The 14,952-nt window shown below is 37.4% G+C and overlaps 1 protein-coding gene across 1 annotated transcript in view; it reads right to left on the bottom strand.

Annotated features, from left to right (window-relative positions):
* The window catches only part of USH2A (usherin), an 868,259-nt gene that overhangs the window by 637,404 nt on the left and 215,903 nt on the right, over positions 1–14,952 (bottom strand). The window contains exon 14 of the mRNA XM_053607912.1: positions 4,396–4,579. Coding sequence (XP_053463887.1) covers positions 4,396–4,579 — 184 coding nt within the window. The remainder of the gene's footprint in view (positions 1–4,395; positions 4,580–14,952) is intronic.

Below are 14,952 nucleotides of genomic sequence, written 5' to 3'. Positions count from 1 at the left end.
TTTGTGCTAGAGGATTTCCTCGCTAACGATTATCAATGTTAAAGTGAAAAGAGACAGCAGAATTTCATCAGTGCAATACATCTCCGTAGAAGGGTCAACTCAAATCACAGGTCTTTCATGTGACTGACTGAGGAAGGGACACATCCTGTCAACTTCCTTGGGCCCCATGCAGTCATGGGAGGTTTCATGCTTTCCATTCTTTTCAGAGAAGCTGCATTATATACAGCAGCTCGCCCCTTCCACAGTTCTTTCCAGTGACAGCCTGTAGACTCTATTCACTATCAGAGCCAACCCTGCCCAACCTGGCAAGATTCTAAGCCCTATTCAAACATGGATGATTTGGATTTGACTAATTATTTGAAGGTTTCTGTCTCTGTCACCAAGATGTTGATGGCATGAGCCTTTTTATATAGGGGACAGTGAGAAAGTAATACAATTAGTTCTGTGCTAGCTGTATTAAAATAAAATGCAGGAGAGACACACAGGTGTAAAACCCAGAGGGAAAATGAGCTACAGGCTAGAGCCTAAGAGAGAGATCTGAAAAGGTAAAAACATATTTGAGAGCCATTAACATGTTGGCAGTGGTAAAAATTGTAAGCATAGATGTGTAAAGTGAAGGGCCATATTAAAGACTAGTAGCCGGCAAAAGAGACAGAAAACAATGAGAGAAGTGGAACCTTGGAGGCAAAAATAAGAGATAATTTCAAGAAATAGGGAAGACAATAAAATAATTGGCACAATGAAAAAAAGTTAAGTCACGAGAAGCAGTCGCAAATTAATTTTATCTTTCGCTGCCTTTTTAAGTGTATTGTGTGGGGATAATTCCCGTTTCCTATCTGGATATAAAGTGAGTCAATTAGATGGCTTCTCGGTCTTTCTCAGGCAATCATGACAATTTTAATGATCATCTAAACTATTTCTTGGCTATCTAGATTTTGCAAGTTCTGCTAATATCTGTAGCAGGTATAGGGTCTGAAAAATGAATGGAAAGGAAGAAAATGAAGAATCAAGGAAAGAAACTTTATAACTCTTTTTAAAGGTTAGTAAGGAAATGAAGAGTGAGAGATTACACAGTAACGCCCAGATAGAGCACAGGAAGGGAGGCATTTTCAGCATGGCAATGCGGAGCATATTTGTAGACAGTGATATAGCCAGTGAGGAGATGTTGAAGGTAAAGGGAGGATTTAAGGAAGCAAAGTTCAGAAGCAGGTAGAGGGGCAAACAGAAAGGAATCACACCAAGACAGGCAAGAGCTTGTTTTTAGAAAGCAATTACTTTCTAGTTTTCTTCCAAGGCCAAATAAAAAATTAACAATGTGTGACAATGTAGACGAATTGGAGGGGGAGAAAAGATGATCTGGAGATAGTTATATCTGATTCCATTGTCTATGAAACAGAGTGCTGGGTTATCAGAAAGGGCAAGGGCAGGAACAGGAATCAGAGGCTGTTGGAAGTTTAAAGAGGGAGAGAAGGAAGGTGATGAGAAGCCATCCATGGTAACACTTCCAAGCAGGACAGGTACGTGGCTTGGGGCAGGAGCAGGGAAGTCATCTCCACAACTGACCCACCGTACAGTGGAAGGGAGATGGCAATCAGGATACTCTAAGGAGTCAGCTTCAAGCAGTTTTGCCCAGGAGAAGGAGTGGGAGACAGTAAAGTCAGGGAGGAGACTGATCAAAAGGGAACTACGTGGGGATAATGGACTAGAGATTAACAGAAGCAGCAGCTTTTGTGAGGGTTCAGGGATAAATTGGAATTGGAAAAATGTGGTATGTAGACAGAGCAGCATTTCTGGGATTAGGAAGATTCGAGAAGTAGAGAAGTTGTAAATGTCACAAGATTATAAGGGTGGAGCCCTGAAGATGAGTCGCAGGAACAGAATTGAATGAAGAAACCAGAAAGCTGCAGCAGGTGCTGAAGCAGCTCAGGATGACAGCAGGAGTCGGGGGCAGAGGAAATGCCCTCCCTCTGATGAGGTTCTCAATGAAAGAAAACCTGACATGGAAAGATAAAACAAGAGGATGGGAGAAAAGCATTATCATTTCAAAGCACCATTTCTAATTTTAAAAAGGTAATTCCCTTTTTAGTCCCAATCATTATAATAGCAGCATCAAATACATACAGGACCTAATTTTATGTATAACAAACTTGTAAATCCTTTTGACGCTTTAAACCTACACATACTCTGAATCTTTCAGAGTTTAAATCTGTGTAGGTTTAAATCTGACTCATCAGATTTAGGTGAATATTACAATCCCCCTTCGAACCCAGGGAAGCCGAGTCCAGCACTGGCCTGCTGCAGAGTGACAGGAGATGGAACACTGTTCTGTGAGCAGTTTTTGGTCCTGGATTGAACTGAGGTCAGGAGCGAGATGGGTAGGTAATGGGCGAGAAGCGGAACAGGGGGAAAGGTCACCCTTGAATTTAAGAGCACTGAAGGGTAGAAGAAATGGTGAAATGAAGGGAATCAACTTTCACTTGAAGAAAGTAACTTAAGTGGAAAAGCTGAGACAATTAGACATTTCTAGGTCATTTAGCAGAGGTCTGGGTGACAACTCTGAGTAAAAGGAGAATCAGAAGAACAGAAATAAGAAAGACTCTCACAAAATGCCACTGATGGGCATGGGTGTTCCAAGGAGGATGGTGGATTGAGGAGGATAGTTTTATCATGGTGTGGACAGAACTATGAAAAAGACAGAAAATCTAATGACAGAGGTGGCCAGGAATGAACAAACTCATCCCCGAGTTCTAACTGGAGAATTTATGCAATATTCTTTCAAAGAAAGTACATACTAGAGGTAGTACGTGCAATAACAAGCTCCAATTCACTATCAAAATCCTGATGGTACTCCTTATTTACCATTCCATGTTCCTTCTGTATTCATTCAGAGTGATTCAGCCTTTGTAGAAAAGAGTATTAATGCTCTCAGATGACCAAGGTAATATTTCTACAGTAATAGAAGTAGAACATCATGGATTACTATGCGTGTGTTTGTGTGTATGTAATGAGAACAAAAACTGGTTTAATAAAAATTTTAAATATTCTTTCTAAAGTTTTTTTAATCAAATTTTAAAAGCAAGTCAAGATGAACTGGTTTGAGTTCTCTTTAATACTTACCCTGTCACCTGCCCACCCTAAGATGGAAGTGGCAATGCAGAGTGTAAGGCCCAAAAGGCAGGCAGCTGGGGAAAAGGAGTTTTCAAGAGCCCAAATAATCTCAAACTTTTGAGTAATTAGCAATTATATTCATAAATACACACACATTGCGAAATAGATTTGACTGGTTACCTAACTTCTGAGTTCAGCACACCAGTTGCTTGGCGATAGGAACACCACAGAATTCATAGATTAAGTCTGCGCTTCAGATAATCAGACCAAACACACATGTACACATGCATGGAATTGGCACAATAGCACATCTTCAAAAATATAGCAGGAAACACAAATGAATAAAAGCAAATACCCACAGACAGGTAGGAAATAAGAAATAGAATATTAAGACAGTGTAACTTTGAAAAGTTGCTTATTTCAGAATAAACATTTTATACTGGAAAAAAAAGATTCATCTTAATACAGAATACAAAAGATGTGTTTCTAATCTGCTGGTCTTTATACCTAAATTAGGCTGGGAAAACAAACAGGTGTAATAAACTAATAAGCAACAAGCAATAAATTCCAGAGCCACATGGTATAAACCATACACATATATATGCTAGCTCTCCCAGCCCACACATGTGCATATGTTATGTGTATGTGCATATTTTCTTCTTTAGATATCACTTTACCTGTCACTTTCTCCAACTCAAGATTGTAAGCTTTTTGAGGAAAAAAGGATTTTATCTAATTTAATATTCTGAGGACTCAGCGCTTGTAGCACAGTGGTTACAGCGCCAGCCCACATGCACTGGGGCTGATGGATTCGAACACAGTCCAGGCCACCTAAACAACAATGACAACAACAACAACAAAATAGCCAGGCGTTGTGGTGGGTGCCTGTAGTCCCAGCTACTTGGGAGGCTGAGGCAAGAGAATCACTTAAACTCAAGAGTTGGAGGTTGCTGTGAGCTGTGACAACATAGCACTCTACTGAGGGCAAAATAGCGAGATTCTCTTTCTCCGCTCAAAAAATAATAACGATAATAATAATTTAATATTCCCAGACCCTAGTATAGGGCATATCTATGAGTATATAGCAATCCCACTCTAGGAAATATTTAAAGATTACAATTATTTTTAATAAAGGCAGATATCACAGGACCAAAAACCTATCAGCAAAAAGGGAAATTTTTGTAGAAAACATTGTTTTTAGTCTGCTCTTAAAAATTATTGTTAGTAAATATAATCACAAAAATAACTAAAAGAGATATTTAATTATTGATTCTTATAAAAGCTTACCTTCCAGTCTGAGGATCAAATCCAAAGTAATGGTCTTTACACTGGTCACAATTTTGCCCAGTAACTGAAACATCTTGGCAAACACACTGACCAGTCAGACTACTGCAGACGTTATGGACTGCACCAGTCACGTGGCATGAACATGGCAGGCAGCCAGTGGCACTGCCTGGAGAAACATAAAAACCTGAAAAGAAAGGAATTAAAAGGTTTTATATGTATACGGTCTTTTCTTTGCTTAAAATCTACTGGACTAGAAGTGGAAGCCAATGGTTAGAAAATTAGAAAGACATCAGACATCTTTCTAATGATGGAGGGGGCATCTGAAGGAGAGATGATGCGAGGGCCCTGAGGAAGGGTGACATCTAGAACAGAGGTCTTCTCAGGAGACCCCACGGGTACGCCTGCAGGGTCCTCCCCATGGTGACTCAGTCAATTTGTAGAAACTTAACTTCCTGGGACCTGGAAATTTCTGCTTCTGTATAATCCTGTAGTTCTGTGGGGGCTGGAACAGCTTCTCCAGCTTGATTCAAACAGACCAATGAGAAAGGTACCCATGGGCTAGAACTTTTTGAGTAGAGATAAAAAGGGAAAGACCAAGCCAGTCTGGGGGCAGGGCCATTGTGAATTCTATGCCGTGTGCTCCGCCGGTTGAATAAAAGCCTTCTTCCTTTTAATACGGTGTTTGGGTAGTCATTCTCTCCTTTGGGCTTTGTTTTCCCACAACAGTGGTCTTTGTGTTGTGGGATATGTATGCATGTGTGTGTGTGTATCCATATACACACACACACACATACATGCATGCACACACATAGATACACACAGGATATATAAAATGCCACAAGAAATTATATGGAACAATGAGGTAGAGGGATCACAGAAGGATTCCAATGAATGAAAATGAACCGCACAGCTGCCATGATCACTAACTTAAGGTTTGAATAGCAGTGATATTGAAGAAGAGAGACCCTGAGCACAAAGGGGATCCACTCTGTCATCTGATCTAGAGGGAGAAGCCAAAAGTAATCTGGACACTCAAAAGCTCACTCCAGGCTCTAGTGGGAAACAAGCCATTCTTTTATAGTCACCCAGAATTAGAGCTTTTTTTCTTGGTAGACCCTGTGTATTCTCTCTTAGAAAGCCTGAAGAGTGATAAAATAAAAAGTGCTGTGCTCAATGTGAGGAAAAGGAGCCCCAAATTTTTGCTATTCACTTGAAAGGAATTAACTAATATTGTCATTTTAAAATAATAATTTACAGCTAGATTATGTTATTTTCTTCTTTTCATTCTCTGGCAGCAATTCGCCTTACATACATATATTTTCCAGAATTTGCGTACACTCATGGCAGTTAATACGTGTTCTCATACCTGATTTCATCACACCATCAAAGCCACAAACTGAGAAGGTTTCTATACTGGATTCAAAACTCCTGTGGTTGTGATTCTTTGTATCCTACTTCCTGTGAAGGTATCTAGGTCCTTAAATTCATGATCATGCCATTGTGAATGTACTAACAGCACTCCAATTTGGACAAATTACCCATTAGCACAGATACTTAGAATTAATTTGGACTTATTGCAGCAGCTTCAAGCCACAGAAAATTCTGGAACAGTTAAGGATGAGTTTTACAAGACATGATTTATTAGATAAATCTGTAAATGCAAATGAGGGGTGGCTATATTTTGGTGCAGAATTTGGATAGCCCAAGTTTTAGAGAATAGAACATATAAAAAATCAGAAATACAAGCGGAGAACAAAAAAATGCTGTTAAAATACTTAGGCTGGCCTTAGAGAGAGGGTTTCTAGGAAAAGACAACACTGGAATTTGCCCTGAGGTTAATTCCCCTCCTCCTCTCAAGAGCCTGATTATAAAGGTTAATCCCACCAGTATTTTAGTTGTCCTATTTTTAAGCAGTTCTAATTAAGATGACTCAGGTAACTTCCTGCTCAAAGATTACTTCTCTCCTTACCTGAATGTGGCTAATTCTAGACCATTATCTCTCCTTTTATGACTTCCAAGTATAGAAAACAACATTTTCTCTTTTCTCTTGCTTAAACTTTCACTCCTGAGTGTGGCTTAAAGATAAGTGACCTTAATTTGTCTTAACTCAGTACATTTTTGATCTCCATTCAATTATCTCCACTCCATATGCCACATCTTTATATATTTGTATCGTCTTAACTGATCTCTTTGAGATTTCTTTCCACGAATGATTTTGTACCACTTTCTTAAACATGGTCGTTAGGACAACATCCCTACCTTGCATATGTGGTGCTGAGAGTTCATGCATAGCACAAATCAGCCTGCTAAGATTGGTATTTCCCATTTCAGCTAACCCTCATCCCAAACAAGTCTCAACTGGAAAACATTGTATCACCCAGTAAAGCAATGAGTCACCTATATCACAAAATGGTGTTGCATTATCCAGGAGAAACCTCCCTAACCTAAAAAAACCCCACAGAGTTCCAAGTTATTAGCAGGACGGGTGGTGTCTCTCCTATTTGCCCAGCACTATATCTGTCCTGAGCTTTTACACAGAGCCCATTCCTTGGCAATGTCCCTCCAGAGGACCATGAACAACAAGGCTTTGCCAACATCTTGAAATGGGAAATAGAAAAGAGGTGTAACCTCCAGGCTTTTTTCAGGAAAGGAGGGCAATGCTGAGGCTAAGCACTAATTATAAGCCATTTAGAAGAAAGTACTCTCAACTTAAGACAGAAAACGGACATGATGCTAAGAGACTAAGGAGGGATGGGTGGCTCCCCTGTAACATCCAGCAAAGGATGAGCTCAGTAATGATTTTACAAATCAATATTTTCAGAATGAAGTATGGTGGATGATGCAGTTTTCAAATTAAAACACTAATAATTTTCCTCCATTTAGTAGTTTTATATAAAAATGTTAAAATTAATATTCATAAAGTTGATCACATTTCAAGAAATATCATTCCTCCCAAAGGTGTAATTTCTCTCATTCAAGAAAAATTAATTTTTTTTCAAAGAAATTAGAAATGCTTTAAATGTTCTAAATGCTCAACTTTTCTTCATTTTTTCCTGGGTGGCTATTCCCTCCTCAAGTATCATGCCAATTCCTATTGATTTTCAAAACTCAGCTCAGGAATCATTTTCTTTAAGTTCTTGAGGCTCCTCATCCTTCAAGAATTTATCATTCCCTCCACTTTACTACTTCTCTATATTCTAAATTTCTAATACTCTACTTATCACATTGTATTACATTTAAATATGGGTTAGTTTCTCCTACTAAACCATAGTGCTTTAATATATTTGTAATTATAAATCTTACACCAGCACATTCTCTGGTGCATAGTAATTTATTCAATAGGTGTTTACTGAAAAATGAATATCTGAATGAAATGGATAGATGGCTCAATGGATGATGAGTGGATGAGTGAATAAATATCTGCTACACCTTAAAATATGAGATGATCTCTTAAAGGAAAATGGTAAATATAAATCTGTAAGTCATGAGAGTGATTGGTCGGAGTGGCCTGGACTATTAGGATGTCTAGCAAGGAATGTATATGAATCAGGCATCATAAATTTAAAATAGTAATTTAAAACAACAACAGATGGAACAGAGCTACAGAAAGAAAATGTCATCTTAAAACTGTATCTCCAGTTCTAAAAACAAAGAAAAAAGAACATAACAATGTGCTCATACAAGGGAAACTGTGCTATCGGACTTTTCTGTTTTACAGAAATTCTAGTTTTCCATCTATTTGAATGTCCATGAAAGGCCCCCATAAGCATATTCTCAAAGAATCAAATCCAATAAAAGACAAAAAATATACATACTGATAACTCTGACTGCATCTGGGAGATTATAATGAATAGATACACACCTGCATTCAAAACCTACAGTAAAACCTTTATATTCTTTCCCATTTCTTGTATTCTCAATATTTATCAAATGTGTGTATCTACTGTGTAAATGTTTAAAACAAATATTGAATTAGTCAGGAAAAGTTTTACTCTTACAGAGAACAGATTCTGGGGTCAAACGGACCTAGATTTGTAAATGGCTCTTCTAGTTAATCAGATTCCATTTCTGCCACCCTAAAATAGGAATAATACTGGCCTATAATAACACATAAGAATATTGTGCATACTAAACGGGCCTTAGCACAGAGCTCAGACACTCAGTAGACATCGGTTATCACCACTGTTACTGCTAGTAGCTAGTTTTCCATGAAAATGGAATTTTTCTAAATTACAATTTAAATAAAGTTAGCCAGGCGTTGTGATAGGTGCCTATAGTCCCAGCTACTTGGGAGACTGAAGCAAGTTTGAGGTTGAGCCCAAGAGTTTGAGGTTGCTGTGAGCTATGACTCCATAGCACTCTACAGAGGGCAACAAGGCGAGACTCTGTCTCAAAATAAATAAATAAAGTTTAAATAAAGACTTGTCAATGTCTTTTCTTTCTTTCCTAGATACACTTTTCTTTTCTATATTTCCTATGATAAGATTCTTCCCTGACAATTTATCAAGAAAGAGGTCTTATTCTGAGACCAGGTTTCTCTGTGAAAAACATGTTAACCTAGAAAGTTGTTTCTCCAAACAGTAGGACACATGGCATAATCAGATCTCAACTTTGATGCGTTGATTTTTAATGAAATATCAGCCATCTGATTGCAACTCCATTGGCAGGACCTTGCATGCAATTCTGGCTTACAAGCACATTATTTAATAAATATGATGTACTTCTTAATGAAACAAGATACTTTGCTTTATGAATTATAAAAGAAAACAAAAAGTAAATACTAGGAGGAAGCATGAGGCATTGTCCTATTAGTACAAAACATGTCATAGGAAGCTGTTTTCATTATAAATTAGCCTTTATTTTATTCCAAGGCTGCAGAGTCTTCAATAAGCACCTCTCTGCCTCTAGTTCTCAAGGACAAAGGTGGGTCACGGGCTTGGGCTGCCTTGACATCCTTTCATGCCTTTCCCGGCCTGGCCTCTGATTAAGTGCCTGCTGCTGAACATTACGAGGTCATCCAGCACTGAAAAAAGGAACTGGGAAAACATATTTAGTGTTATATTTATTAGTGTGGATATGTGTACATTCATATATGTACACATACTCCAAATAATTTTAAATTAAAGCATTTTTAAAATACTTAATGGAGGTTAAGCAGCATTTTTAACCTCTGTTCAAGTTATTGAATGGCATGTTAAAACCAATGTGGCTCTAATGTACCCTCTAATGTGCACTGCTGCTTTAACAAATTGCCTATAAATTTTAGTTGAATTAAGCCTATTCCTTGTACATTCATAGTAAGGTTAGGTTAATAATACATGAGGTTTCATTATATGCACCTTTCTTAATAATGTTTTTTAAGAAAGTGGGACAAGAATCTATGCATAGTAGCCCAGTATGGGTCAGTACTATTTACAAGCACAGATGAATGGCAGGCAGAAGTCTCCAGGCTCATCATCCCCCACCCCCTCCTACCCTGAATTTCTCCCTCCATACACCACTGCTCACACACACCAGCCTGGTGTCTTCCCCTACAGTATATGTTCTAGGCCAGGACTCTCAGATGTGTTTAAAGAACTAGAATGAAAGCTGGAGGTTGTAGCAGTGCATTTTACTGTGCACACTGCAGAGCTAGTTACTGCCAAACATCTGTTTATAGAAAGATACTTCAGAATATGGATTTCTCTGTTCAACTTGGGTTCACTGTAAGAGACTATAAAATCAGAAAAAAAAAATTCAAAGTGGAATTTCTAAAGCTGGATGAATACAGATCAAAAAAAAGAAAAAAAAAAAAAAAGATGTCCCAAAATACAGTTTGTCCCTTTCTCAGGCTATGCAATATGTATACTATATCCTTCTTTTTTTTTTTTTAAATACACTAGGTAGTTAGGTCACTATTTTCCTTCCTCCTTTGCAAGGTAGAACAACACGTCTTCCGTAAGTGCTGTAAAAGGTACACCACAGGTCTCTGCTATGCCCATGCCTTAAAAAGAGGAGAATGACACTAAGGCATTTTAAAATGTAACTATTCATTATTATTCACTAATTCAGTAAATATACAAAGGTCTGACAATTAAGTTCACAAACTTGCCACCACGTGCTTATGTTGGCAGCACTGTACAAACAACTCAGTCAGGTTTCATAACCTTGGTGCATCAGTGTCTCACAGCTGTGTTCATATGTGGCAGTGTCTTGCTACGTGGCATTCATTATTGTTGTTGTGTTTTTTGTGTACTGTCTTAAGAATCTCAGATCTTTAATTAGAGCCACAAACAAACATTAGATTTCTTATTTTTTTTTTTTTTTGTAGAGACAGAGTCTCACTTTATTGCCCTTGGTAGAGTGCCGTGGTGTCACATGGCTCACAGCAACCTCCAGCTCTGGGGCTTACATGATTCTCTGGCCTCAGCCTCCCAAACAGCTGGGACTACAGGTGGCCCGCCACAACACCCGGCTATTTTGTTGTTGCAGTTTAGCTGGGGCTGGGTTTGAACCCGCCACTCTCGGTATATGGGGCCGGCGCCCTACTCACTGAGCCACAGGTGCCACCCTAGATTTCTTATTAAACTTGGCAAAAGTACAACAGAAATCAGGGACATGTTAGTTTAAGGTTATGGGGTTAATGCCATGAAAAAAATATCAGTGTACAGGGTCTTTGGGGGAAAAGAAAGTGTCACTGATGAAAAGAAGTCAGAGCAGCCAATAATGAGCAGAACTGACAAAACATGGCAAAAATTAGTTGAATTCTGTGTCAAAATCAATGGCTGACTGTGAGAAGCATAATAGACCAAGTAAACATTGATAGAGAAACAGACAAATCTTAGCTGAAAATCTTGGCCAACAACTCATGGCTCTTGTATCACAATAGCACACCAGCTCACATGGCATTATGAAGGAGTTTTTAGCCAGTAAACAAATAACTGTTTTGGGAAATCCTACCCTTCCACTTAGATGTTTTGGGACATCTAACATGCCCCCCAATAACTTTTTTCTTTACCTGATAAAAGAAATATTTACAGAAAGACATTTTGATGACATTCAGCACATCACAGGTTAATATGACAATAGCTCTGATGGCCATTCCAAAACTGCTTTGAAGGGCAAGTACTTTGAAGGTGACTGTAGTGTTATTCAGCAATGAGGTTTGTAGCACTTTTTTTAGGATGAGTTTGTGACTTAATTGACAGTCCTTATACTACATGTAAGGAGGTACTGTTCTATGTGCCTGGGATAAACAGCAATGAGATTTGTTGGCTGGAAAGGAACAACGATCTGAAGACTGTGGAAATGGGGACAGAGAGGTCGTGGTACCACAGACCATGTGGGCTATTAAAGTCCATCAGGGTTGGTTTTTATTCACTATGGCAGAAAGTCAGTGGAGGGTGTAGTGACAGGATTAACTCCATTGGAATGGCATCTCTTTTGCTGTATGTTGAGAAGTGAATGAAGAAAGATAAAGGGGAGAGAAGTGGCATATAGGAAGCTATTGGGATAGTCTGGAAGAAAGAAGAAATTGGTTTGGACTTGGATGATATAAGTGAGTTTGGTGAGAATTGGTCAATTTATGGATAAATTTGAGGGTCAAATAAGAAGGATTGGTTTTGATAGATGAAAAAAGGGTTTGGGAATAAGAGAAGAGTCTGGTATGGCTGCAAAGCTTTGGTCTAAAAAGATATAAACCCAGAAAATACTAGGGCCATATTTTCATGTTAAATATGGTACACTGATCAATTTTCCTCTCTTGAAATCTCCAGGAATGAAATGAAAGAAAAATAAAAATGGAAGAAGAAATGGCAGATGTCTAGGAGAAAAGCTTAGGTACTTGTAACGCAGACCCTAACAATAAGCTAATTGATTCATGTTACATAACTCTATGAAGAAAAATTTAGAATTGAAAGCTCCAGAGATTTCTGAAGTGAGGTGTGAGGTATAGTTAATTACTTCCCCAAGCAGGAAGTTGTGCTTCTCACATTTTTGGAGAAAAGAGAAAGTTTTTTTATGAAGTGCTACCATGAACACAGGCATTATGTGAAAGGCAACTTGTGATAGTTGATTTCATGTATCAACATGGCTAGACATGGTGTCCAGTGGTTAGGTCAAACATTAATCTAGATGGTGCTATAAAAACATTTTACATATACATTTCTCCAGAACATAAGAATGTTAACCCATAGACAAAAGAGTCCACTGACTGCTCATAACAATTATTTAACAAAAATGGCGTTATCATTAAATTTTCTAAAATGGATAATACTAAGATGGTAGAAATTTCTAGATCAGCTGGGCATGATGATTCATACCTGTGCCGATAATCTTAGCACTTTGGGAGGCCAAAGTGTGAGGATACCTTGAGCTAAGGAGTTTGAGGCCAGCCTGAGCAAAAACAAGACCCTGTCTTGACTAAAAGTAAAAAAATTAAAAAAATTAGCTGGACACTGTAGTGGTTACCTGTAGCCCTAGTTACTCAGAAGACTGAGGCAGGATTGCTTGAGCCTAGGAGTAAGAAACTTCTAGAAGTTCCAAAAATGAAAAAAAAAGTAAGATAAAATAAGAATCTGATTGACAGTACTAAAATATTAAAAGCTAATGATGCAATTATTTAAATTTTTTATATTTTTCGGATGAAAATGATCCCACATAACAGTGAAATTTAAAAAAGTTCTTTGTTTGTAGATACTTTCAGAGATTAAAGGTAATTCAGACTTTCAGAGTTCTCAAAAAAATTGCTTCTCTACTTGTATTCGTTTTCAGAAGCTGCTGAGGCATGTGGTCTAACAAGTATAAAAATAAATCAAGAAAGGAGCACACATGGGGTTTGAGAAATACAGGATCCAATACAGGAGACAGGTGAAGAAAATCCTCCATACAGCTGCAAGTATAAGACCTGGGATACAGCTGTGTAATACAACTAATGATCAAGCAGTCCATATCAGAGCAGAAGGATCAGGAGCTCTAATCCTCCTGGGGACTAATCATCCATCAGGGAAAAAAAAAAGAAACTTAGAAATTTCTTGAATAGATTTTTCTATCCTAGAAATATCTAAAAGGGTCCTAGAAAACTAAGAAAAGGCTAATATATTTCAAGAAAAAATATATCAAAACATATTATATAGCATAGCTCTTTAGATTTATGTAATCATAGTAATCTCTAAAATATTGATTTTACCAAATAAAGATGTTGTTGAGAAGGAATATGAGGAAGTTCATCTTCTATAGTAGCAAGTCAATAGATAATGTCTAAATTTTAAAAATAAGGATTGAGTAATCTATGTATGTTATTCAGAAATACAGAAATGAAAACCTAGGAGAAACATTAAAGAAATCAAAGTTGGTTTCCCTGAGCAGGGAGATTCCTAAGAGAAGAATAGGGACCTTTACATTTTATTTGATTTTTTAACTTATTCACATGTAAACTCTGATCAAAATAAAAATTAATTTATAAAATGTCCATACTAAAAAATTCAGAAAAAGACTCATACTGTTTCTTACTTCATTACACTGCCCATCTTTCCCCTTCTAACTCCTTTCTTTTGGGGACTTACCTAGAATAGTTTGTTATTTTCTAAGGAGAATAATATTTTACATGTTGTTTGCCAAAGTACAGATGTAACTGAACCCCTTTCTAAAGGTTTCTGGCAATTGTTATCTTCCCTTAGAGGAAGATGTAGAATGAACATCAACTGAAAATAAGTATCATATTTAAAGCATTTTTTGTATTTTAATTACTTGCACAGTTGTCTTATTTCTCTTATTAGAGTTCAGTATCTTGAGGGCCAATATTATCTTATGAACTTGCATAGTCACAATAATAATGTAATTTCTAAGTAAACATGCGATTTACTTAGCTGAAGATACTAAGAAATAATCAGGAGTTTTAACAGGGCATCTCATTGAGCTGTTTTTTTAAATCAGGCACTCATACTCTTAAATGACAAAATGTGAAAGAGAAAAATAAAAATAACAGAAAATGAATAATTTTAGAAAATAAGATAAAATTGAGAAAAGGTTGAAAAAGCATCCCTACTAAGAACTGGAACAAAACAAGGGTGCATACTGTCACCACTCCTATTCAACATAGTGCTAGAAATCCTTGCCAGAGTAATCAAGCAAGAGAAAAAAAAATAAAGGGAAGAGAGGGCAGTGCCTGTGGCTCAAAGAAGTAGGGAGCCCCGTATGGCACAGGTGGTGGGTTCAAACCCAGCCCCAGCCAAAACATGCAAAATAATAATAATAATAAATAAATAAATAAAGGGAAGAGGAGGTCAAACTTTCACTTTTGCTGGTGATATGATTTTATAATTAGAAAACCACAAAAATGCCACAAAGAGACTCCTGGAAATAATAAATGCAGCAAAATCTTAGGTTACAAATTAATGTACACAAATCAGTAGCATTCCTATACACCAGTGTTTTCCAACCTTTTTTTACCTCACGGCACACTTGAATCTATAGTTAAACTTCCATAACACATGTAAATTATCTTGATAAAAAAAATTTTTTTTTACAAAGGCAGAGCAAGATGGTGGGCTAAAAGGATTGTTCAGCTGAGCTCTCCTA

Source organism: Nycticebus coucang, chromosome 10 (genome assembly GCF_027406575.1).
Source record: "Nycticebus coucang isolate mNycCou1 chromosome 10, mNycCou1.pri, whole genome shotgun sequence".
Taxonomy (NCBI): Eukaryota; Metazoa; Chordata; class Mammalia; order Primates; family Lorisidae; genus Nycticebus; species Nycticebus coucang.
The sequence above is the reverse complement of the archived record's forward strand: the minus strand, read 5'-3'. Positions and strand labels throughout refer to the sequence as shown.